This window comes from Ostrinia nubilalis, chromosome 2, assembly GCF_963855985.1.
Source record: "Ostrinia nubilalis chromosome 2, ilOstNubi1.1, whole genome shotgun sequence".
Lineage (NCBI taxonomy): Eukaryota > Metazoa > Arthropoda > Insecta > Lepidoptera > Crambidae > Ostrinia > Ostrinia nubilalis.
In genome coordinates this window covers 3,472,468-3,500,453 of record NC_087089.1, presented here as the reverse complement: position 1 = coordinate 3,500,453, position 27,986 = coordinate 3,472,468, and the positions used below count along the sequence as shown (strand labels likewise).

Below are 27,986 nucleotides of genomic sequence, written 5' to 3'. Positions count from 1 at the left end.
CATTTCACTTCTTGACTTTCCAGTAATACTATAAATATCACCTTGAACATGACCGACTAGTCTAGAGGTTAGAGGGAAACCATTCATTTCAGAGGTCCTGGTTTCGATATTTAAATTTTGTTCCCAGTTCTGGTTTTCATTGCCACCTTGTATCAAACTGATGTCCACAAGAATCTCTCTTTCAGAAGATAAATTCGATACCTCTTCTATAGGACCAACCAATTTGGTAGAGTCAAAACTATTTTGGTTCACCAAGTCTGACGTCAGAGTGGTGATCTCAGTTGTTACGTCAGCCCAGATGATAGAAGAAGACCTCAAACGTCAAATCCATCATACAACAACGTCACTTACGAACGAGCAAGTAATCGGCTTGAGTCTCCTGATTGACCTAAATATTTAAATTCAACCAATTTAAAGCCTCAATGTATTCCTCAAACTAAATCGAGTTTTGTGCTTAAATTCGATCCGTTACACACCTCTAAATATTGATCAGCTATTCAAACCTGGTGCCCTTGTGCTGTCAATTTCCTCCCAAGATGCTGGTCGTTACCAGCATGGTAAAGATACTCATCTACAATCTACACCGACGTTTTCTATTACCAAACCGAGATCCTAACCGTCGTCCGGCGTTGCGTGTCGTATAGTATAGTATGCAATTCCCTGATTCTATCTCTACGCAGTATACAGTAACACATTAAGGTAAACACTAGGGTATCTTATGCAGTGGCAATAGGCGCTATTTTGCAACAAAAATGCATAGTCTTATGTGCTATTGTCTGTGCTAGGCGCGTGCGCAACCCGCGCGCTGTACCGTGAACACCTGTCTTTGCGCAAAGTATACTCTGTGGGGTAACTGACAGAATTGCCTTAAACTTTATGAAATACATATTGCTATTATTATAATTATCAAGTTGGTAAAAAAATATACGATTTTGTTTTGAAGAGTTTGGAATCAAATTAAGGATATTTTGAGGTATTTTTACGAGGTAGAGCAATCTTCTTTGGTTTTCCAGATCATATTAAAATTGTTTTAGCTAGACAAAGTCAAAGGTCAAACAATAGTAAAATACTGGAAATAAAAACCAGTAATGCAAATCCACCGGTCATTTACTACCGGACTTTATTAGCTTTAAAACAACCCCTTATTAAAAGAAATATTGGCGCGTGACATTCGTGCTAAGCCAGCCGTTACAACACCGTCACTTAGCAACAATCGATTCCCTATTCCCTTCCCTATATCTTTACCTAACTGCCTGCATCATGCTAACGTAGGTACACATGCTCCAACGTCCTGCAAAAACCAACCCTCTAATGGCGCGCGTGCCTATCTGACCTTTTATTTTTTGCTTGAGTCAGGATTTAATTAAAATTCCGAACTGGCGCGCAACGGAACAACGTGGTTCTATCGCAAGAAATTTAAATAAAGCAATTTGTGGACGTGATATCGTTGGAGCGGTACTTTAGCCTCCGATGGCAGTCTTTACTTGCTGCAGTCACGCTATGGTTAGGATCGGGGTACACTGTTTCGAGCCTTGAGAGGCTAGGCAAGAGTTGATTGGGAGTATAACTGATTGACCATGCAAATGTATGAGCTTGCTCTTCACGTCCCAAAGACTTAGTTGCTTGACAGCATTTTTAGGCTATCAGATAGTCTAAGTGACACATTTATGGAAATCCCTGATTTCTTGAGTCAGTCTTTTGGTTATGAGCTTTTTTTGGTGCAGATCATTGTTTAAATGTCGGATAAATCCACTTGGTGACCTTTATTTGAGAAAGTCAGAGAGACCTTCGACCGGCCCTTTGAAGTGGTGATGTTAACGAAGTTTTATACCTGTAAAAGGTTTTAAATGAAAGTTTTGTTATGATGAAATCAAGAGTTATTTGAAGACCCCAGCTTAATTCATTATGTGCCCTAATCACAAGGTTAAACCTACCTACCATTTTCATTTCTGTTGAGTGCTTAATGAGTATTATCGCTAGAAGGTTTTTGTGGAGAAAATAAAGTAAGCGCCTATAAAAGTTTTATCGTCTAAGAGAAATTTTAATTTCTTTTCCAGTGGATTAAAAGGGAGAGTAAGCTTGCTTCATTAGCTTATCACAGAGCTTAATCGAATACCAGAGGAGAAAATAATAACTAAACTATTACTTTTTTACTTACAAGAAACACTCGCATAGATGATAGTCTCTTGATAGTTGCTTATAGTTAGTGAAATAAATATCACCAAAAATAGCCGACCCGGCGAACTTCATACCCGCCTATGTTCATCAGAAAAAAAATAGTTATTCTATTGGTGAATGAATTCTTCAAATCGATTCCTTGGTTTCGGATTCCATTCAATACAAACAATCAAAATCTTTGTAGATTAAAGCAATGATCGTTCCTCGAAGTGTAATTATTATAGAATTGTAAGGATAAGTACTTGAGTAAGAAAGTTGAGAGCATTTCATTGTAACGTACACTTTCTGATGCGCATTGCATCAATGCATTCAAGACAAAAGTTTTCGTACAAAATCCTTTTTGCACGACCGAAATAAAAAGTTACACAACGCCATCAAAAGAACAGTGAAACCTGTAATAAGAGTCGATTAAATAACAATGGTAAATCACAGATTATGATTATAATATTGCGTAAAACGGACCTGCTTTAACTATAATGGCAGAGCGCCCTGCGGAGCTCCGATTTATATCAACTAGAGATGTACCAACTAGTTGGGGACTAGTCGTCGACAGACATTTTTGTAGTCAAAGACAGGCACTTGTGAACAGAAATGAGATGAGATGAGAAGGAGAGAACCCTAAAAAAAAACAACCTCCCTTGACCATAAACATTTATTGTGACTATTGTCATTCTTCTTTTGCTATGCTAATATGCCTGTTAGCAGATACCTCAGTCTGCACTGCAGTCTACTTTTTATTTATTTTTCTATCTTGTGGAGATACCGACTAAGGTCACAACCTTAATTTCAGACTTAATATTGTAGTAAAAGGATGTTAACATTACTTACTTTTAATGACTAAAAGAGCGATACTAATGGAATAAGAGACTAGTCGACTACTTAGTCCGTGTAGTAGGCCCATCACTAAAATGATCTCGTAAACTGAACGGGATTTGAAATAATGGACATAAGTCTTGATATTCGGTACGCAATAATGCAGAACATTTAAATCTTAGACACCATGGTGGGCAGCGATCAGTTACGTTTTTGTTATGTCATTCAATGGCTATTATTACCCATCGAATTAAGAATCACCTTAGAGGTAACTCCAAGTGTTCCTAAGAATAGGAAGCTTTTGTGGTCCTTTTAATCTACAGAAAAGATGAAAAATCAATCACTCCCTTTATTTTTGTACTTTTTATAACTTATTTATTATTATTTGTTACACACTGTTAAGGTTATGGCTTTATCTAGCCTTAGTAATTAAGGTGTAACCTTTGAGTAACTACAAAACCCTAAAACGATACTAAACCACGTTATCGGTGATCCGACCTTGCAACCGGTCCCTCTGGAAGTATATGCGACTGGGGAGGCTTATCAACGTGAACTTCCGCGACTGATAATGATAAACGAACATAGACATTAATAGACAATCAATCAAATTGTTTTATGATTTTTTTTTTCAAATGATTCTACAAAAAAAGTTTGCAAATCGATGAGTGATTTGAAATGGTATTCATTCATGTATTCAATTGAATCAATAAGTGATTTGCTATAATATTTATTTATAGGTAATTTTTTTATTATACACAATTTATTAAGTAATATTTATACACATTTTATTCAGATTTGTGTCTAACATTACTTTTTTAATTATTATCGCGCAGAAAAATCTAAATTACTTAAATTAATCATTAAAATTAATTATCTGGTTTCACACGTCATCAACAAATTAGAAAACAACGATGCTCTCATCGCACTTATTTTAATGATCTCGTTAATCGTGTACTAAATCATTTGGCAAATCATGATGGCGGCGCAAAATGGCGGCAAACAACTTGTCATTAATTTCGATTCAGGTCAATGTCGTTAATTAATTGATAAGCAATTTGTGAATCATCGCAACAATAAAGGTTCCGTAGTGAACGTTGTTAATGAATCTACAGTACTTAGGGTTCCGTAAACTTTGTAAGTATAATTATTATTGATTCCTTGAAATAATTATTCAGTATATTACCTAATGACTTTTTATGAAACCAATACTTAATAAGTAGAACAAATATTTTTAAATTATTAGAATTTTTCATTGTCATATTATTGGAAAATTCGTTTGCATTGGAATTTAACTTTAAAATTGTATTCATTGACTTTGAATTAATTAACTATAAATTATGTACGTGTAAAAGTAAAAGAAATATATGGTCACTGACTTCAATAACAAACAATAATAACTTAATTAGCGTCACTAATTATTTTATTGAGTAAACAAGTTGGTTAAAACCAACTATTTACTCAATAAAATAATTAGTGTCGCTATTATTTCTTACAAAAAAGAAGTTTTTTATTTTTCAATCAGCTAAATTATTTGTTACATAAATATTTAAAACTAAAACTAATTTTCGTTGACCTCACCTCACTAACAACATAGTATTGCAAGACTCGGCTGAATCTACATTATTAATTAAAATATGGTAATGTAAAACAGTATGACTTAATATTTTGACTATTATTACTGTTTGTTATAATCTAAAAACTGTTTACGAAATTATTATTGCGAAAAACTTTTGTTACAAGTTTATTTATTGTTTTACAAAAAATAACATTTTAATTAGTTGTATAAAATACAATGTCAAAAAAATCTTTTTTTACTAGAAAAATAAAATGCAAAAAAGTTTGCGCCCAACGTGGGGCTCGAACCCACGACCCTGAGATTAAGAGTCTCATGCTCTACCGACTGAGCTAGCCGGGCTTGACTACAGGGGACGAAATTATCAATCACTATCTAATAACCTGTAACAAGACAGGTTATCTGGGGGCACGGCAGTGCCCCCACCAAGTCGAGCAAAAAAGCGGCACGGCCGTACCATCCTTTTCTCGAAGCAATTCAGGCCATTTTCGACTGCCTGTAACTTCGTTGTGGATAAAACTAGAAGGCTGAATTTTCATTAGCTATGCAGGCATTGTAAAGACACGGTATATTTAAAATTTCATTCAATTTGAACCAGTAGTTTAGGAATTATAACGGGTCAAAGTTACTTAATTTTGTCACTCACTGACTGACTCACTGACTGACTCACTGACTCACCGATCATCAAAATTCTAAGGCACTTCTAGCAGACCTAGAAGCTTCAAATTTGGAATATAAGTAGTGTTTGGTGTATGAATCAAGGAAAAACTAAAATATTTGGGGGCACGGTAGTGCAACCGCCAAGTCGAGTAAAATTTTTCAATTTCGGTCCAGTTTTCTAGATACATAACTGCTGTCTACAAAATACAAAAAGAAATGAGATTTGGGGGCACGGTAGTGCAACCGCCAAGTCGAGTAAAATTTTTCAATTTCGGTCCAGTTTTCTAGATACATAACTGCTGTCTACAAAATACAAAAAGAAATGAGATCCCATCAAAAACAATACTTGTCAAAAAAACCAAGTCTCGCAACTCAGTTGTTCTACGGTAAAAAGTTGTGAGATCCATGTAATACCAAGTCCAGGCCAGGAAATCTTTAACGTTTTACATAAATATATTGACTTGGCCATCGCATGAAAACACGTGTAAATTAAATTATTTAGTGCGATGGCCAAGTCAATATATAATATTTATGTAAAACGTTAAAGATTTCCTGGCCTGGACTTGGTATTACATGGATCTCACAACTTTTTACCGTAGAACAACTGAGTTGCGAGACTTGGTTTTTTTGACAAGTATTGTTTTTGATGGGATTATTTTAACAGTAACAAAATAATAACATCAAATAAGCATTATTTTTAAGTTTGTGCTATTTATTTTTCATGAATGGTTTCGGATCAAAGTTCAGTTAGAACTACTCGTAATTTGTTAAATAACACATTATTTTCATAAAATTATAGTAGGTATATTACAATACATAATTATTAGCATAGTCCATATAAATCACTGGCTGATTACAATAGTAGCCAAGAAACATAATTTGAAAAAATGCCTTATACTTAAAGTGTAGTAATTAGTTGTGTATTCTTACAGGGGAAGTAGTAGTTACACAATGAAAGATAAAGACACGGGAGGGGCTTCTTTAATAGCGTTATATTAACGTCTTTTTCATTGTCTGAAAGTTAATTCGTTTGTGTAACTAAATGCCACAACGAACTTCACAAAAAACGTTGAAAGTTTAATAACGAATAGGTAGAAAAGGCTGATGCTACGATGATGAGTAGAGATGAAACGGATAGTTGTTTGGCCGGATACCGGATACCGGATATCCGGCCAGCTGCTAGGCCGGATAGCCGGATATCCGGCGGCCGGATAGTTGGCCCATTGTCTCGTTGCATGTCGTGACAAGTTTAGCGCCGCACAGGTGCTTCGAACGCGATCAGTGTGCAGTGGGTCTATTAGTAGACTAGACTAGTCACACTTTTCGAAAATCGAATCCGTCCGAATAGAATGTCAGATTTTGCCACTAATCTAGGGGGCAGATCAATTCGGGTGACCCGCCAAGTGCGTGTCGGACTCACGCACAAAGGATTCCGTACCATTGATTTATGAAATTATTATTTTTTTTTTTTTTTTAATTTAAGTTATTTGTATGAAAGATTTCGCGGTAATAAGCGGTTTACGATTTACGAGGTATTAAAAAAACTACTAACTGGATCTCGTTCAAAACAATTTTCGTTGGTAGTTTTTATAGTAATGTACATCATATTTTTTTTTAGATTTTTCATTTTCTTATTTCAGAAGTTAGAGGGGGGGGGACCAACTTTTTTCCACTCCACTTTGGAAGCGTCTGTCATGCAAACATTCGGGTTAGAAAAAAAGTATTTTAAAAACCTCGATATCATTTTTGAAGACCTATCCATAGATACCCCACACGTATGTGTTTGATGAAAAAAAATTTTTTGAGTTTCAGTTCTAAGTATGGGGAGCTCCCAATATTTATTATTATTTTTTTATTTTTGCATCAAAATCTTAATGCGGTTCACAGAATACATCTACCTACCAAGTTTCAACAGTATAGCTCTTATAGTTTCGGAAAAAAATGGCTGTGACATACGAACGGACAGACAGACAGACATGACGAATCTATAAGGGTTCCGTTTCTTGCCATTTGGCTACGGAACCCTAAAAAGATAGCCTTTTTTTATTTGGCAATATTTCGATATTAACAGATGTTTACTATTTATGTATTCGTCATTAGAGTGATTAGCTCAGAAAAAGAAATTAGTTTTTTGAAAGGCTTTTTTGTAACTTTTTGGACCTTAAATAAAAGCCGTCATTATTATAAGCCATTTCATTGATATTCACCTCAAAAATTAATGTATTTCATTTTATTAATAGGAAAATGTCGTAGTTTTTTAATATCCGGTATCCGGCCGGATAGTGAGTTACTATCCGGTATCCGGCCGGATAGTAAATTTAGGCCGGATATCCGGCCTACCGGATAGTTACCGGATATCCGTTTCATCTCTAATGATGAGCACAAGCATGAAGCATACCTACTTAGGTAAATAAGTAAGCACTTGAGTAAATAGTAGGTAAATAGCACCAGAACGCAATATTTTCCAAACAATCTGAGGAGGGAAAAGTTGTTTGAAAGAAAGGGAGCTTCAGAAGTTATTTGAAGGGGTTTGGGGAGTTTAGGTAGAATCCTCAATTTGTCCCTCAATTAGAGGGTCGTTCTCCAGCAGTAGAGACAAAATTACCTCGCATGGTTTTACGACAAATTACCTCACATGGTTTTACGACAAATTACTTACTTTAGGTAAAAATATGTTAAATTAAATTTAAAATCCTGGTGATAGTAATATTAATAGCTTGAAACGCGAACATCCCCGCGGAATGCGCCGGCGCAGACCGGTCGCTGCGAAAGCGCCAAGGGCAATGCTTTCTTAATTTCACCGTACTGAAGAAAATCAGAATTGCGGACTTTACATGCACTGGATAGGATGTGGTCTTGATACATAGTTAAGTCTTAGGTATTTTAATTCTTTTTACATGAACGATATACATTATACCTACACTCCGTCCCGTAATGAAATCCTTGGGGGAGGCCTTTGTCCAGCAGTGGACGTCTTTCGGCTGAAACGAACGAACGAACGAACTAAAACTATTTAAACTAAAATGTAAAAAATATAAAGAGAAAATTCTGAAGTCTAAAATAAAAGGCCCTAAAATTAAGAATATTAGGACACACGCCAGCTTGTCAAACTCTCTCCATGAAGTTTGAACTTTATAAATTCACCTTTATGGTTGAAAATACATGTTTAAATTCATAATATTATGCTGGTGACCTGACCATAAAACTAAAGAGTAATCAAACCCAGCCAATTGAATATTTAAATCGCGCGTCGCAACGACCCGCGTAACCGAAATTACGCGACATTACGAATATTACGATCCGCAAACCGTCTGTCTGTGTGATTGCGATTGCGCAACAATTGCAATGGAAACCACACCGTGTAGGGTTCCGTAGACAGACACGCAAGAAGAAAACTAAAACCTTCTTTGAAGACTAAAATCGTGCCATTTCTTATCTTAGTGAATACGTTTTTATCATTATCACCAATTTCATGATTTATATTTTTTTGGAACCCGGAACCCATTGGTACATTTTCAAAAATAAAAGTTAATCTACCCTAAATTATTCCTCCCTCTGCCAGTCAAATTACCGTCAAAATGGGTCCAGTCGATACAGAGTTACCTATAACAATACATAAATGTCAGAAAAAAGTAGTTTTACTACTTGTTGCATTTTCATTTGCATATATTGGTCGAATATTTTGACGTTCCTCCCCAACCCAAATTCAGGCAAATCCTCCATTTGCTGGTAAATTAAAAGGCCGTTCTTCTGCAGTGGAGGTCATTTAACCTGATGATGATTTTGACGTTACAAACAGTCCGTTAAATTCATCATCATCATCACAGAGCATGGAAACGTCGCGGGCGGCGCGCGACGTATCCATGCTCTGTGATCATCATCAACAGCCCTTTACAGTCCACTGCTGGACTATGAGCCTCTTCCACTATAGTGGAGGGTTTTGCCATAATCCCCACGCTTGGCAGGCGGGTTGGATAATGTTTTTCAGAGAGCGCTGCTGCCCGTTCTCTGTTTAATGTGTAGTCCCTAAGTCACCTCTTACGACACCCGCGGGAAGAGTAGGGGTTGGTGACTAATGTATTCTACTCTGCCGTATGTAGTCAGTTAAATTACTCATATTTATTTATTTATTTTTCGTATAGTAGTACAAGGGTACATAATACAATGAAAAAACGATGACCCCTGCAGAAGTATAAAACTGTGTCGCAGGGATCAACGCCCTCCTCCAAGAAACAATACTTACGTAATTATAAAGTACATCCAAATTAAGAAAAAAGCAAAAAAATTAACAATAAATAATTTTTTTACAAAAAAAAGACTAAAAACCTACTAGGAACTAGTGAAGTTTAGTGAGTGTTAGTGTAGTGGGTGTAGAGTGTAGTGAATGTGTGTGTGTGGGTCTGAAAATTAGAACGATTGCTTGATAAGTGTTTCGGTTTCTTCGTATGATAAAGAGCATAATAATTCGATACATTTGAGTTTGCATTTGTAGGAAGGCAGAGGGTAAATATTTATTTTTTTATTTAGTTTATTATACAGCATGGAGCTTATATGATAAAAATGGCTACTCGCTTGTTGATATCTATTTGGAGTTCACAAAAATACAGAACCCTGCACTTCAAGTTACAAAGTAAGACAGCTTTGGGCGCTGCATTTTGCACCACATTCGGCCAAATCGGCCGATCACGGAAGCGGATCTGTTATCGGCGCTTACTCCTTTTACTTGCCCTTTCAATTAACAGTTTAAACTAATTAACCTGGCTGTCTGCCTGACTGTGTGGTGCAATTTCACTAAGTAGGTATTTACCTACTTTTCGAAGTTATTTTCTTAGAGCTGTTTTTTAAAAGCGTGATCTGTAAACTATTGTTAACAAGTACGTAAGTGCTGCTTTTTTTTTGAGATTTTTACTAATTGAGCAAATATCGTGAGGATTATCGTAATGTGATAAGTATTTAGTTAAAATGTCTCACTAATGATCACTGATCGTATGTATTCAACGTCTATCACAGATTGATGAGTAAAATTCATTAGTTAATTAGTTTGGTTAGTTCTAATACTTATTTGGATTTAATCTTAGTCAAATAATCGAGATTAACGACTTAAAATAATTAGGCAAGTGAAGATCATTATTTTACATAAATTGTAAAATGACTTGCTTATAGTCGTGAGTTTAATATTGTTAACTAACTGCTTAATTCTTTCTAATTCGCACAAGTTAGCTTGATGTTAAACAATAAATAATAAATAAATAAATAAGTCGATCGTTGGTTTCAACCAAAAGCCCTAAGAATTTCAAAAACCAACGCCCTTTTACTTTGCTTCCATCGAGAAGCTTCCCGTAACCTTTACGACGTTCCGATAAAATAGCTTTAGTTCTCTCTAACAACATTCGCCTAACTAACAGCTAACAAGTGTATGTTAACCAATGTCCAATTGACACGCTGACCGTGACACACAGCACAGGTGACTCACGCTAACAGATGATGTCCACCGCACGTCTCAGCAAGGACATGGCGAAACTTTTTACATACAATATCCGCATCGTCTGCCCTCGTGCAAGGTCTGGGCCTTTTTAATGCGTTGTCCGACACATTTGAGAGTTTACTTCAATAGGTTACAATTTCGTATGCATTAATCTTCTGCATGGAGTTGCAAAAGTCAACTTTCATGGAGATTTCAGTCAAGTTTCAAACTAGCATTTACGATAGCTTGAACCTTAGCCTAAAACTTCTGACTCCAGATAAGTCCCGATGTAAAGCTGTAAAATTAAATTATTAATTGATATTATGGTTCTGACTGAACTCGCCTTGCAAGAATTATTTGGACGTCTTAATTCTTTAACATTTATAACAGCTACTTCTTTACGTCGAAAGTACTACCTATTCCATTTATAGAATATGAAATAGTGGCTGTAAAATCTGTTTAGTAATCGCAATGAGAGATGTAGATTAACTGCGACTCGTCATAATGTTCTTGCGCAGTCAAATCTCTTGTTTTGCTACTATGTTTATTTGCATCGTGTTCATCATCGTCATTACAAGCTGCACGTCAATTTGCGTGAAAATAATTATGACGTAAATACGTAATTATGTTATCACAATTATAATAAACGTAGGCAGATTCCCACGGAAAGCGGGTCGCTTTCGCCATTATACGGTTTTCCCAAAGTTAGCCGGTTGTTGAAACCTATTCGTCAAATTGTGATCAGTCACGAGAACGGCTTTGGCCTGGAGCAGTTTGGCCTCAACCACACGTGCGTGTCGCGATTAACTGATAATAAATCGTTTCCGAAAATTTCAATTCAGACGAAATCATTAGTGAGGCGAAGATACCGGTTGCGTAAATCCAGCAGCTTTTTAGGGATTCAAAATTGGCTGACCCATAATGATCCATGTCCACATTTCATTGAAAAAATTGAGAGCACATTTTTGCACCATTTACTGCTTTGTTTTTATTGAAAGTTAAATCTCTACGATTATTAGAAACCACTGCATGGTCTTTGTTAATAACCATCTAATCTAGGTATGTCATAAATCACTCATTAAAATCGTTTAAACAGTATTGACTTAAGTATCATTAAAATATTGTAATATCTTTAATGTATTGTCCATTCTCCGATCTCACGCGCGCTATTTGCTTACCGGAACTCTTCCTCATAGTATTATTCATCATAGTACACAATGGCATGTTGACAAGCTGTCAGCTGTGATCTAACCGGTCAATCAAGACGATCGCGGGGAAAGCATTGTTATTAATGCGCTGTCGGTCAGCGAAAACAATGAGTTTAGGCCCGACGTAGACAGCGACTCTAGCAAATAATGTCTACGAGTTCCAGCAACTGGCTGGCAACACGCGGCTTGGAAATCTTCTTCTTGTCGTGTCGAAAACAAACCTACACAGTGTCAACCCAAAACTCTGCTACAAGAGTGGCCTTTTATGATTGGAGATTGTGCTGTTTTATTTAACCACTTGTTGCGAATATCCATTGTCGATAATAGCAATATTTGATAGATTGACGACTAGAAACTTCCCGTCACTTGAGTCAGAGATCTTTTATGGAACATTTTCTTCGACTTTAGTCGCAGAAATTATGGACTCTACTATTGAACTTCCTACTTTATTATCGTTATTGAATTCCGTTGTGAGAACTTGTACAACGTTGCAAGTTTCTTCAACATAATGCTTCTTCGTATGCGTACTGCCTTACACGTCAGATTTACTCGACTTAGATATAAGAATGATGTTGACAAATCATTGTGACTAGATATTGTTGAAAATGAAAGTGAGTGATGGACATAAGCGGATTAAGCGGTTGTTTGAGTGCGCACTTTTTTAAGTGTTGCGTATTTAAACTTTGACTTGACATAACAGGCACTGGGTAACTTTTCAGATGGTGTAACCTGTCATTTGTTTGAATTATAAACAATTGAAAAATTTCTAATTGTTAAATCTCAGTTCTTTAGGAACGGTTCCTAAAGACTGATTTTTCAATCGTCAGATACCTATATATCTTTTTTAACTGACGAATACTTGTCATTTTGACATATTTCCCATAATGAAACTGTCAATGTGCCAAACTTATGATTCAGTTAAAAGTAATCCGACGATTGAAAAATCAGCCCTAAGACAAATAATAACAGCATGCATAAATTACTACGTCATTTCTTATGATTCATAACGATCGTCAAATTACAACTGCGTAATTACTTGCTGACCATATTGTGCGGTTTGGTGAACCATGGTTCATAAGCCATTGAACCGTATACAGTCGATAACCAAAGAGACCATATCAATTCTTATAATTTTAACATTTTAAGGAAACGTGGCGAGGAAACCTAACGAGTGCACGATCCATCGATCGTGGATTAAGCAAAAGGCAAATGAACGACTGGATTGTCTCGGAAGTCATTGTCTTTTCGTTTTGCATAATGATCTTGGTACTTAGCATTGGGATTTGTTTTGGTTCCTGAATGTACGCGTGATTTCTAAATGACAAGAAGAAGCTCTTTTTCCATTTAATGGACTCTATTAAGTTAGCAGATACTGTCAGCTTATTTATTATCGTAATTTGAATCTTTAAATGCTACCATATTTTGTATCAAAGTTCTTTTGAAACTACTTCTATAATGTATATTATTATAACCATTAACGTCTTCCTGGGTTATAACACAACACTCTTGCCCATAAACTTAGCCAGAAAAGGGAATGGAAATGATGATGACATTATGCAAATGGCCACCGTAAACAATGAGGTTTTAGACAGCGACCTAAGAACAAAAGGGACTGTCGAAACTTTGCCGGCAAAAGACAAGAATCACAACTGAATGGTTTTCAAGGTGGCCCAGTTTTGCACAATGCGTTTAACGTAAACTTCGTACGGTTGCATTAAATAACCAAGTGACAGAACTGCGTTTTATGAAATATTGTTTTAGACAACAAAGTTGTATATTTCGTTGAATTAGAAATAAGTGGGTATAAAGCCAGTGATATGTCGGCCATTCTAATCCCGACCATGGCGTATTTGAATTGATTTTCATTCTAACATATTAAACGTTAAGCTGTGTATGAGGTTGTAAAACAAAGAAGAAACTACAATGGAGTCGATAATGGACACAATGTTGTTTATGAGATGTGCGTGCCTCGGAGCCAATTGAATGAATTAGAAGATACGCAGTGCGTTATGAAGGGGAGGGTCTCGACGTTGGATCTTTAGAAATGCCTTAGTTAACATTAATTAAGGGGATTGTGTGAAGATTTCTGACAGTTTATTGTCATTTTTGAAGTTAACAAACTATCTGAAGATGGCTTTTAAAGCAGTGAATAAAGTAGGATTAGCAAATCATACTTGTTATTAAATTCTATGTAACAACCGTCTATTTTAATACACTGTAAACTTTTGTTCCTCTTGCCTATTTAAACTTTCTGGCTTTTAAATGGCCACTGGCCATTGGCCAGCATTGTTTAATATTATTGTTGTAGACAATTTATTACCCATTTTTAGAATGCAAATGGTCACTAATGTCTTCACAGGTTTTATTATTTCTGGTTTCTATTTCTAGATTTTATACGACTATTAAGTTTTTGTTTATTACACTAGATTTATAGTTTCTTAGATCCCCTTTCCAATTACTTACAAAAGTAATTTGAAATATTACTGCTGCTGATTTATAAGCATTTATTCGTGACGTTATCAACCCTACTATCAATAGTTAGTTATTTACTAAAGTAGTTCGGGTTAATATTTTAAATAGTTAACCGAGAGTTGTGCGAGAACTTAAACCTACTTTTAAACCCATTTCAAAAGGCAGTTTATTGACAGCTAAGGTCGAAATGGAAACTGAATTTTGTATAGTGATAATAGATCATTTATCAATAGGTGACATGGCAAAAACAACCGGTCTCTATTTCGTAAAATAGGCAGCTATAGAAATAAGGTGGCGCCACATTGACTGGGTACCTACGAAACTTGAAAGATGTATTATCAAAACAAAAGTAAATAAACAACAGTACGTTTATGAACACAAAAATAAACAAACAATGCAACGGTCTTTTCAAAAACAAACAAAGCTCTTACGGTTGTTGTTTTGGCGCTGTGTTGTCTAACTTTTTTACTGAGTACCGAGTATTATTGTTGTTATTTTCTTCTAACTGTTTGTTATGCCTAAACCTTAAAACAGGTTTTTTACTTTAAAATCCAGTTCTTAAAAAGAACATTAGACGAAACGTAAACTTTCCTCTCCGACGTTTTTGAGATAAAGATGGTATTATCTCAAAAACAACGTTCAAAATATGATAACAAACGATTAAGCAACCTTGACAAAAATACTCATAAGGTAAACTAAGTTTATCACCTTCCCAGCAGGTTAAAATTAAAATTAATACCAGATATCAAATTAAATCGTGCCCTATACGGCTAGACCGCTTTCGATTTTATTCGCCGTTCCCACAATGCGTAGGCGCAAGTACCTACGACGGCACGTCAACGTAACCACTGTGGGTTCTTGTGCAGTTGAAATAGGGGCGAGTTTGCTACAAAAATGAGTAACCTGATGTGTGTGTACCTATTTGTTTAGTTAACCGCGTGTTCGTGGTTTAACTATACTTTCTTTTCTGTTTTCGATGACCTGAAAATTCTTTTCCGAATGCATTTCCCATAACTGTTTATAAATGGCTACTTTCTTTATAGTTTTTATTCACGCCTACATGCGTCCATTTCATTCACGTAGCTAAATCGAAACGGCACCTTTAAAAGAGCCCTCCGAAGCTTTAAATCTTATACCTACTTACCTTTTCAGAAAATCAGATTGTTGTCAAGAACAATTAATTAATTACACGAAAGTAATTATTGATTTGTTTTTCCTAGATGGAAAATAGAGACCTGGTACACCAGGTTGCGCCCTAATCACTAACCACTTGACCATAGAGTCAATTTATTGTCTTAATGGACTATGGTACATTTAGTTTTTGATTCCATTTATTATGGTATCTTCTACTCACAGACAAACAGCGATAATAGAATTAAATATGAGCTCTACCTGAACTTTAATTTCTCTCATTTGGGGGTCGTTGCGGGTCAAATGACAAACGTGACCTTCACTGGTTGGGTTTTTATTGGCGGTCAAGCTGTAGATCCTGGCTACACAGGAGTTGCAGCGGTGGGAACGAGAGGTGGAAATAGTCCCGTCATTTGGATGTTAGCTCTACATTGAAGATTTTTATTAGCACGTAAGGCTACGTTTTGGCGTCCAGTTTCTCAGTTCGAAACACTTAATATTCCAACAATGAAAGTGAGAGCTTGGTGTAGGTAATATTTTATCATGGCAGTGTAGAGTCACGCTCAGGCGATTAGAATCGTACTGTTTGCCTGCCATTAGCGAGGTATGCGGGCGATATCTGGCAGATAAAGATGTCCTGACTGACGGTTAGCGAACGACATTGTTTTTCTATGCCACATCATGTCAGGGTAAGAAGTGTGGCATGCTATGTATTGTAATAGGAGGGTTTTGCAACAAATTGCATAGTTTTTTGTGTTGCAAGTTTCAGTAACACCCGTATTCACAAACGATGCTTGCTTAAGTGAAGCAGCAAATCGAACGCACAGTGTTGAATAAAGCTCCGTGATAGAATAGAGTTCATGTGTCACCCTGTGCGTCCACGCGCACTGTGAGACCTCATAGTAATGTTTGTGAATACGGGCGTAAGAGTCAGCACATTTTTGTTTTACTCGTACTTACTTATTTATCTGCGAAAAACCGTTAGTATAGCAAAAATTGCCATAGTTGAAAAAAGCTCTACTAACTCGAATAGATAAACTTCCATCTATTTTAGGCCTAACTAGTACTTATCTTGTCATAAACTATAATGTGATAGTCCCAATAAAAACGAATTAATCATAGGCTCCGTCATATTATCATTACTATGATGTGCTTGGCATATAATGTACATTATACTTGTATATTATGTTATATAGTATGACCGGTGCCGAGTTATCGCGAGTCAATGACCGTGACTTCCTAGACGCGTTGGGTAGGTACAGTCATTGGCAAAATTATTATTTTGTAGTAGAGGAACTTAAAGCTCAAGTAGTGTCTTCAAGCTCTTAGTTACTTAAATATCTCTACCTAAAGATAAACTAAAAAGACTTACTATTTACCAACGTAGTAATGTGAACTATTAGTTAGCTTACTTTGACTATCAACGAAATCTATGAAGCAATTTTGATTACCTACCATCTCCGTAAGAGAAAATTGAATATTTTTACCACTTGATTACCTACTAACACTTTCAAAGTAAGTAATTTTAAGTTGCAAATTTGCACTTTAGGTATATATTTAAGTAGGTTACCTAACTATATTTTCATCTATACTTAAAATAAATCTGTAGAGAGGTCGATTCTGTACATGAAATATATTTTCGAAATAACTAACAGGGGGTGATTAGTGATCCATACTGATAACAAAAATGCAATCAGTAAAATTTTTGTCTGTCTGTCTGTATGTTCCTTATAGAAACAAAAACTACTCGACGGATTTTAACGAAACTTAGTACAATTATTCTTCATACTCCTGGGCAGGTTATAGTATACTTAGGAATTCCCACGGGAACGGGAATTAGCGGGAAAATCCTTTTGTATGAAAAATCTAAAGCGCTTAAGTTAGACGGTTAAAAAGGACATTGTCAGAAACCGCCTAAAAAACCGCCCAAAAACATTAACCCATCATAATTATTTTCTATTTTTTTTAATACATTAAGCACCCTTTCATTCTAATGGACACTTAAGCATTGAAAAATTAAATTAATAAGTCTTTTAACGTTTATTCTATAATACTATTACAACTTCCGGACGTTTTGGTGCGTGGCATGGTCTAAAACCTATCAAGTTCCATAATTTTTGCCGATAAAATCTGTACGAGGCATTACCGTACTTTATTGCTGGGAGTCCATGTATAGTGATGTTCCTGCGGCCATCATAGACAATAAAATATCGATTTTGAAAATAAAATAAATCGATTAAACTGCTTTGAAGACTAGATTTGCGTTAAAAGCTAAAAAGATATTGACAGTTTGACACTATTACAAGAAGATATCTAAAGTGTCCAACTGGTCGAAGGTCGTAAATAAAATAAAAATAATTAGGACCATAAACTGATATTCATGGTATCATAACTGTAAAAGTGTCAGAATCCGATGTTGAATCCAATGCCAGTTGAAGTGTGAGAAACATATATATTTTTTTTTATGTGACAGGAGGCAAATGAGCAGACGGATCACCTGATATCAACCTAGTATAGTTGCCAGTCTCTCATAATCTATGCCAATGAGGGTTTTCGCGATTGAAAAATCCGCCAGATGGCAATACGTAGACGTGAGGTCCAAATGCTGCATGATTGGTTATTTTTGACATGACATTGACAGATATCCACCAATCATGCAGCATTTGGACCTCGCGTCTACGTATTGCCATCTCGCGGATTTTTTAATCGCGAAAACCCTCATTCATAGCACATGTATAATAATAGACCAAATGAACTTTTATAGATTGTGAAAGAGAAGATAAAGATTTTATTATTTTATTAAAATCTTGCCACGAGGTAGTTTTTCAGTAGAAACCAGGATTGGATAATCGCTACAGGCAAGTATCAGAACATTTTATAAATATTTTTAATCGATTATATCCATGTGAATCGTTTTAATAAATTGTCATTTTACTTTTTCAATTAAAACTTTTTCAATCCCTAGTCTTGTCAAACTGTCATAATGTCAACAAATTATAAATGTCACGTCAGTTGACTCAATTTCAGTCTTCTGTGCGTTTATTGTATTTTTATTTCAATGAAATAGTGCTAAAGGGTTAGTACTAAAACTGAAAGCCTTTTTTCAGAAAGAAAACCAATGTGGTGCCCTTATTATTCATGCTGTTTGAAAGTTACAAGTCAGTGATACAGAGTTGCCGACATTATAACTCCGTAGTGATACCATACCAAAGAAGAAGTTTTCCTAAACACTTGTGTTGTTTTTATATGTGATCGAATAAAAAGGATTAATTCTACTGCTCAAATGGAATAACTTATCCCAAGAGACCGAATATAAAAAAAACCTCTCCATAGAAATTATCACCATCACGAGGATGTGAATTTTTTTGAGAATTTGATATTGGTCCTGTAAGAAAAGTAGTTGTATTTCAGTAGTAGAATCAACCCTTCTTGTTTCATCAGCAAGAGTAACTATAAAAACGCCCTGTAGGTAGGTATTATTAAGCTGAAGAGTTTGTTTAGTGTCAAAGACTGTCACACAGTGTAACTTAAATTGGCATATTATGATAATGAACATAAAAACTTAAATAAATATTTATGTTAATATTTTTTCTATTTATTTATTTTCCCAAAGCTTCACAGTGACAGCTGAAACAGCAATACTGTTAACAAAACAGTAAAACTAAACTTGGAACAAACTGTTACAAATATGAGGGGTTTAATATTTTACAAATTAAAATAAAACCGCATGTTGCTTTACTTTCTCGTATAGGTAATAAATGTAATTAATGGCTAGATTATTAATGTTACTTTGTTACCCTCAATATTGAGGAAATCTTATAAAATGGTAACCCTGATTTTTATTGTCATTCAAGTGCTCTTTCTTCGCATAGGCTTCTGTGATTTGGCCAAGGGCCACACACATTGCGATAACATTATGCGACATTGATTTGACAGCAGCGGAGTGAAGTCTTGCGACTATGCAAAATGATACCCTGTAATCGTAGCGCATACAGACATAGACGGGGCGGGGCACATAGCTCGTAGAGCTGATGGCCGCTGGGGCAGGAAAGTTCTTGAGTGGCGACCACGAGCCGAAAGACGTAGCGTGGGCAGGCCTCCCACTAGGTGGACCGACGATCTGGTGAAGGTCGCGGGAGGTGCCTGTATGCGAGCGGTGCAGGATCGGTCTTCGTGGAAATCCTTGGGGGAGGCCTTTGTCCAGCAGTGGACGTCTTTTCGGCTGAAACGAACGAACGAACGATACGTATTACCACTATTTACCAGACATTACTATTTATTGCATACTCGCCGGATTACACGTAGGAGCACGCGCGTAACAGCTTCGGCCTTGCATTATTATAAGATCTTGTTCCGCCCTTTTACGAACTTCCTCCGTGAGGATATCCCCGCCGAATTCTATGATGAACCTATCAAAAGTCATATTCTGCAATGTCAACCCACCACAAGGTGGACCGACGACCTGATAAAGGTAGCGGGAAGGCGCTGGATGCAGGCCGCTACCAACCGTGCGATGTGGAAGTCATTGGGGGAGGCCTATGTTCAGTAGTGGACGTCCTGTGGCTGAAATGATGATGAAGATGAAGAAATGAATGAAAATGACAAATCTTCGAACGTGTATAATACCGTGCCAAAGTAATCATATAATTTTGGCACCTTAATAACTATTGCCGTTTTTGTTGTAAAGATCATGCAGCGCTACTTGCGGATATTATTGGAAAGAAAACTATGTGGGCTCTAGATCTGAAGCCGCTTTAACGAACACGAAGTGCTCATACAATGCGGCGTATTTTCTTCCAGTCTTTAGTCAGGACTTTAGTCGAATTAAAACCCCGGTTGAACGTGATATAGCCGCACTAGAATACGATGCTTTTTTGCATAATCGCAAGACTTCGTTCCGGTGTCGACCGAATGTTATCATGATGTATGTGGCCCAGGGGTTACCGTAGCCGCTAAGGTTTGAAACTTCTTGCTTAAAATATTGTAGTCTTTGGCATAGACTACGATGGTAGTCATGGAGATAGGAGTTTGTTATCTCGTGTCAGATGTAAATGGTGAAAAGAAAACTCATGATTCGTGGTATTTTTATGTAATATGTAGGTATTTTATAAAAGTGGAACCCCGAGTGATCTCCAAAACCCATTCTATTATTATATACGATTCGGCTTCGATATCTATAATACAATAGGAGTTTATTTCATGTGTCAGATGACAAGGGTGGAAACAACCTACGATTCATGTTGTTTATTTACGTGCAATATGTGGGCATATTGTAAAAGTGGAATGCCGAGTTGTATTTCTAAAACTTGTTCTATTATTTTATACTATTTGGCTGCGACTCGGCGTGACGAGAATACAAAACATTTTTCGCGAATCGGTGTTCATACATTCACACAATACATTAGACGCCATGTTGTCATAAACGACATATTATAAAATCGCTGTGATTTAATATTCTTAATCATTAATTTTATGGCAAGTGTCCATCAGGAATCATTGTTCTTACACACAGAATCGTATTATTTCGCTTTCGGGTAGTAATATGTCAAAATTGTTGGTTCTTTAGGCGAACAATGTATGGAGAACGAATTTGGCATGCAGGTACCTTAGTAAACTTAAAGCTTAGTTACAACAGGATATTGCAAAATTCCCACGGGAACGGGAGTTAGCGGGAAAAAACATTTGTATGAAAAAATCTAAACCGCGCGGCCGCGTAAGATAGATGAAGGGGGTAAAACGGGATCCATGCGTACCATGAAGCTACAGATAAAAATGGAGGCCACACTCCGAATACCTACTTGAAGCACAAACTAAGTATCACTATCTCGCTCTCTGTGGGCAGACTCGCTCTTTCTAAATAAACAAAAAATATAAAATTGCTCAAATTCAATGAAACCAATGTAAAATCTTTATTTCTTGACATAGGCATCATTAAAAATGATAAGTGTAATTACTGGTAAAACGTTTTAGGAAGAAATTACTGTAAAAAATGTGAAAAATGTTTACAATGATCCAATGTCGGAAATCACGAAATAAACACTTACGCGTGGAATCTTATGTCACTTCCAGGACACCACGTACTACCGCAACCACGCACTACAAAATTTTGCACCAATTCTTGTGATAAAACACTGATTATTTCCTGTAAACAATCTCAAACGAAATTAACTGCTTAATAAACAAAATAGTAAACAACCGCCATGATGGGCCGGATTGGGCCGATGTTGCCACATGGTACCGATTACCCAGGAATTGGGATTGTAATTCCCTGATTCGCCAACACATTAAGCCTAAATGGCTTAAAAATTTTGTGATTTTTTATTTAACTAGGAAATCTTAGTTTCAAATATTAATTATTTATTTGTTTAACTTCTGATTTGGTTAGTGAATTGGCTATTTCGAAGAATTTACAAGGAGATTTAAATCAGAAGATAGCAATACTACAGTTCACACTAAAAAGAGAGGTAGGGCCGCAGAGAGCGAGATAGATATAAGTAGGTATTTGACTCAAGTTTTTGTTCCAACTCTGCCCTCCATTTTTATCTTTAGCTTCATGATGCGTACGAGGTCGCGGGCGGCCGCTAGTCACAAATAAGTCGGTATTTATTGAAGTAATTTTTATTGAGACTTTTAATTGATTTTATTTAATTACCTATCTCCCGTGGCTTCGCTTGTTTCAATTAACCAATCGTATGTACCGAATGGCATGAAGATTTCAATTAACTGACATTTCCTGTGAGCTAATAATGCTATGCTTTCATACTGTGATAAAGATGAGAACGATACCCTATTAATTCATTTCCTATTAATTGGTGGCTTCGCCGGCCAATTCAAATACTTATTTTGCAAGTAGGCTTTTAAAAAGTTTTTTACACGCCCCCTACCACTGTTTCGGGACAATATAAATGGGCCATATAAGATTTTAAACTTTCGCGTTCTATTTTGACCAAGCCGTGAGAACTTAATGTAGGTAACTAATTAATAAATGTCTTTCTACATATTTCAATAAATTTGCCAGTGTTGAGAAGAAGCAGCACAAGAAACTCAGTCATCTAGCGTAGATTTTCGTTCCCGAAAAGTTGCTAGATGTCGCAAACGCGTCGCTTCCACGAACATTTTTATTTTTATGTCAAATTATTTACTTAAAGAAATAAAGGGTTTCAAATATCTATCTCTTATTTCACCCCCAAGTAGTTTGCCTTTAATCAACCTTATCTGCTACCAGTAAACTAACGGCCTACTATCAGCACGTGGCGCGTGGATAATGTTTCTTACTGTTAACTTTTGAATATTATCGATTACAAACATACTTAGTCAAGGATTTTTAAAGAAGATAGTCGCAAATATTTGTTGGGCTTGTTAATAGTTCGATATTTTACGGATAGGACGTCAATTGGTTGCTTTGCGGGATCGAAATTCCGAATCTCTCGGCAGATAAAATGTTAGGTTCGTTCGTTTCAGCCAAATGATGTCCAAAGGCATCCCCTAAGGATTTCCATCCGGTCATGCGCTGCCTAAAAATGTTAGGTACCATTTTGTTTATTAATTTGTATTGTAAGGAAGGTTATAAGTGATGACATTTTATGCATTATCAAATTACCATGGTTTGAGGAGTTGGGACCCAGAAAGATAATATTATGTGTGTAGGTACATACTTACCTAACTCCTGTTTCGTAACGCTTAGAGCTCGCTCTTATGCTTTTTGATTTAAAGGTTCTAGGTTCGGTTCCTTTCACGTGATGATAATGTGAATTAGGAAGCCAGTGGCTAATATAATAATACGAACAAAAGATACAAATCGATCTTTGACCGGCAATGGCATGTTTACGTTTGTTTACGCGCATAAACTGCATTGTGTGCAATGTCATTCATATTGCTGACTTTCGCTGAACTTAGCTCAGTCCAAAGGTCTTTGTTGGATAAACAAACGAATCCTCAGATCATCAGTTTTTATTCATTGTTATTTCATTGTATCATGAGGATAATACAAGACTTAGTACCTAAGTTACTACCTGTTTAAATTATTTTAGGATGGGCGTTGGTAGACCCGCTTTTGTGATGTTTGTATAAAGATAGAAGTTCGATCAATATGGCAACAACATTTAAATAGTAGTTAACTTATTAATAAGGAAGTACTTATAGATACATTCGCTTTCGATAAAACATTGATACACTTTCTGGCCCGTGACCTCAATCTGATAGACTTTGAACTGAACAAAATAACTATACTTATTGACACAGCCCGCTCATACTAAAACACATTAGAGATGTTTAGTCATGTATCAACGTCGTATCGAGTCGTTACTCAGTGATATTAATTTCTTTGAACATTCAAAAGCAGTCGTGTACGAATCGTTCTTGACATTTTGATCGGCTGTCGCCATTTGTGAGTTTGACGATCTCTCCTGTCATCCATAACTTGTGAGCTTATAAATGAAGGACATATTGAGTGCATATTATCTGAGACAGTCTTGGTAATACAATCAGACATTCCCCCGCCATTTATTTGAAAAGTGCAAGCTTTAAAGTTACTATTTTAACCCGAAAATAATTGAATCTCTTTTTTTTCGTTACAGATGGATAGCAGCTCGGAAGCGATGGAGTTGCGGCGAGAGCTCGACGCAGTCAGGAGTGCCCTGCAGCAGCAATCCGAGTCGGTGCTGAAGCAGCGGCATCAGCTCGTCGAGGCAGGACAAGCCCTTGTCGCCCGGGACAAACAAGCAGCCCAGGAGAGGCGAATGAGACAAGACCAGCTCGCCCTAGTCCTCCGCTCCCTCGTCCTCCTCGAATCTCGCCTCACCAGAGAACAACGACAGATCCACGTCGCGCTCCAGCAAAAAGAAAAAATAATCAAGTCCCAGCAAGAAGAAATAACCAAACTCAAAGCCAGGAAATCTTACTGCAGCAACTGCCAACAACTCCTCGGGTTCACCAGTGAGCAAACCAATATTGAGACCGACCCAGAATTCCAGAGCTTAGAGAGCACCGATTCCAGATTCCAGAACAACTTTGTGAGGAGCTGTAGTTATCGCGAACGAAATTCTCCACCGGTTTTCCAAAAGAACACTAGACTAAGTAAAAGCTTCCAGCTGCCTAAGAACGATGTTGTCTACGGCAACAGTAGTTCCAGTGAAGAAGGGAACCATGGTAGCATTGGCAGCAAAGGAACGTTTATTAAAAATAAACAAGCTTTCGTTCGAAGAGACGTATTCAGGAGGTCAAGAAAATATTCAGGAAGGAAGAACAACCAACTGAAAAACTACAACAATCAGCTCAACAACAGCAGTAGCGCTGAAGAGTGTGTGGGCATGAGCTATCAAGTAAACCACGACGACAACGATGTCACAGCTAATCAGATAGCTAAGGATATCAGAAGGGCGTCAGAGAAAATTGATCAGCTCATTGTAGAAGCAGCTAAGAAAGAAGTGTATTCTACCAGTGATTCTGAAAAAACGTATTCCACAAAAATGGAACGAATCCATGGTATTAAAAGACAGGCTTCTGATGAAATCAAAGCGAACAGACAACAGTTTATGAATAACGTTCTCAAAGAAGAAAACAATGAAGAAAAGCCATGGTACTGCAATGTGAGCGATCCCGAACAAGACGGAGATTGTCTAGACCAAAGAAGTATGTTGAATAATAATAAATCAAAATCCACCGACGATCTCTTGACCTTTGACAACGGTATTCTGAATAAAGAGATCATAGTTTCTGCTAAAAACGAGATACTGTGTAACAACATATTAAATAATAACGATGAAAGATTTAATTCAAGACTCGACGATAAGAATAATAACGTCGAATCTAATGCCGCTACAAAGAAGCAATCAGCTGAAGAAATAAATGAAAACTGGTACGCAAGCACAAGCGATGCAGAAGATACTCCAACAAATGAGATTTATAAAAATAACCCAGTTTTAGAATGCGTTAATCAAATTCTGCTTCAAAATTCATTAGACGATAGCAGTAATGATAACTCCAAGTCAAGTGAGGCTCCAAGCCCAAAATCATCCACTAAACGTGTTCAATTTTCAACACTTAACAGCATTTCTTACGATGAGAAAGTGAGACCTTGTGGTAACAATCACACTTTGCCACGATCTGATAAGAGAGCAAATAAAATTGTGAAGTTCAGTTTGGAGACAGCGTCTGAGCACAGCTATGAAGTGCCGAATACGGCGCAAGGTTTCCAATATGAGATCCAAAGCATATACAGCAATGAATATGAGCCTATACTTACTAAAGCGACTGAATCAAAGCCTGTGCCATTACCCCGTTCAGTGCCGCCTACTGAAAGCAAGCCCAACGTTCCCAAAATAAGAGGTTCTATTGTCAAGAATATTGCTGCAAATATAGAAAATCGCACTAACAATGCTGATAAGAAAGCTGACAATGAACTTGGGTCGATGAAAATATTCAATAAGCGAAAAGTGCCACGAACTCCTCCTGCGTTGCCACCGAAGCCAAAGAACCTTTCTGCTAAGTGGAAAGTCGAGAACACTGTCAAACCAGCAACAGAACCGTTAGACTCTGAAGCCGTTGCGGCCAATCAACGGGTTGCAGATGTTAAGATGAGAAAAGTGGGACAAGTAGCAACCATAAACAACGTGGAACCGGACTACTGCTCCATTTCAGAGATAAATGTTCCAGTAGTCAGCAATGGTAAGAGGGAGTTGCTACTCACACAGCCAACGGTCGAAATTCATAATGAGCAGTATCCGATACATGCCGTGAGCCAGCGCAACAGCGTGGCTAAAGTGGTATCCTTACCACGAATTCAAAATAAAATTAGTGACAAAGACATTCCGAAACTTCCACACGTCACTGAGATCATCATCCCTGATGAAGATGAGAAACCATGTGAAGACCAACCACGTTCTTTCCAACACAACACTGACAGTTACTTGAAGAACTTCAACATGCATCCTCTGCAACCAAAATTGGACCCTCGCGCTTCCATCCAAATGGGAAACACAGTGTCTTCTATACTATCAGAAATCAACAAAGGAGGTAAAAGTGGCACTAAACAGATCAACCTGACTGAGCTCGACAACCAGTTCAACCATGTGACAGATAAGGTTCAGGCGACTAACGCAGAGATGCACAAAGCTGAATATTTTGAGGACATCGACAAGTTCGATCTGTCTCAAAATTTTGAGGAATTCAAGATTGACGATGAACTCGGTAGCATTGTTGCAGAGGAATATCGCATAAGCTCTGGAAGCAGCGATGGTTCGATGTCTGATGTGGTCACCGAACATCTTCTGACAGTCGTGCCTGAGAAAGAAAATAAACATGATGCGGCTAACAGCAACGCTGATGAGAATGATACATTTCTTGAAAACAACGAAAATTTAAGCAAGAGTTTGTCAAAAAATGGGAAGCTCTCAAACAAGCCTGATTTGCTTTCAAATATAGAGAACTTAGAGACTGAATCTGTGAGGAATTCTGACATCGAGTCCAGTAACTCATCAGGGAGCAACAGTGGCTCCTACAACACAGTAAAGTGTGAGCCAAGGATGATCCTGAACAACAATGTAGAGGTGAACGGGAATAAGACTAAGGGAGCGTTTGATTTTTTCCTTGAGTCTTCTGGTCTCAGTTCTAAGTCTATTTTTACACCTACCAAGAATTATTTGGGTATGAGACCGCCGAGTGCTAACCACAAGAATGTGTTGAAGCCTAAAGACATCAAAATGCGAGTTAAGAATCCCATTACAACGAACAAAATCAACGAAAAGCCTATGACGACTGCTATAAAATATTTTGAACCCTACGTGTAATCTTATGCATAATCAAATAATACTAATGTAATGTAAACTTTTACAGAAATGTTAAATCTATTTATTGTAAAAATGAACTTGCCTGCATAATATTACTTTATTGTATTTATGTTGTTGTAAATATTTTAATTATTATACTTTAGTTATTTTTCAATTATAAAATATTTAATACTGATTAAAGTTTTATTTGACCTGTCCTTAAGTTAATGTTGATAAGGATAATAATTGACAAAACAGAAAATGTAATTAATAATATTTATTTAGTCATAACATAAAACAATTTATGTGCAATTACAGAGTAAAATACTACAATAATTAACACTATTTACAAAGTAATACAGTATTTGTCAACTGCTCATTAAAATAATAGTCTATTTACAAATTAGAAAACAATAAATACTTAGTAACTAGATGAAACAATAACAATCTACACTAGCTATTAAAGATCACAGCTAAGCTTCTTCGGCTTCTTCCAAGGCCTCCTTTCAACTAAGGAAACGGCTGAATTCTTCAGCTGTTTAAAAATATGCTTCTTCTTCTTCTGCACTCCTGAAGAAGAATTCACGGTCTCTGAAGAAGTGAACTTCGCTTGACCCAAGTTCTGGTCAGAGTCATCTGTGTCACTGGAGTCTGCATTGTACGCAGCTGAGAAGTCGCTTTCAGAAGGTATCCTCGCCATGGAAATGTCGGCGAAAGAATCA

At 36.7% G+C, this 27,986-nt stretch overlaps 1 protein-coding gene and 1 non-coding gene across 5 annotated transcripts in view; one reads left to right on the top strand and one right to left on the bottom strand.

Annotated features, from left to right (window-relative positions):
- LOC135079857 (general transcriptional corepressor trfA-like) overlaps positions 1–27,465 on the top strand; it is a 67,096-nt gene extending 39,631 nt beyond the window's left edge. For all 4 annotated transcript variants that reach the window (XM_063974473.1, XM_063974489.1, XM_063974498.1 and 1 more), the window contains exon 3: positions 24,076–27,465. In XM_063974473.1, the coding sequence (XP_063830543.1) occupies positions 24,076–27,285 (3,210 nt within the window). In that variant the 3' untranslated portion in view covers positions 27,286–27,465. The remainder of the gene's footprint in view (positions 1–24,075) is intronic.
- Positions 4,834–4,906, bottom strand: Trnak-cuu (transfer RNA lysine (anticodon CUU)). Its single transcript has one exon. It is a non-coding gene; the product is annotated as a tRNA-Lys (tRNA).
- Positions 27,466–27,986: the final 521 nt, after the last annotated feature.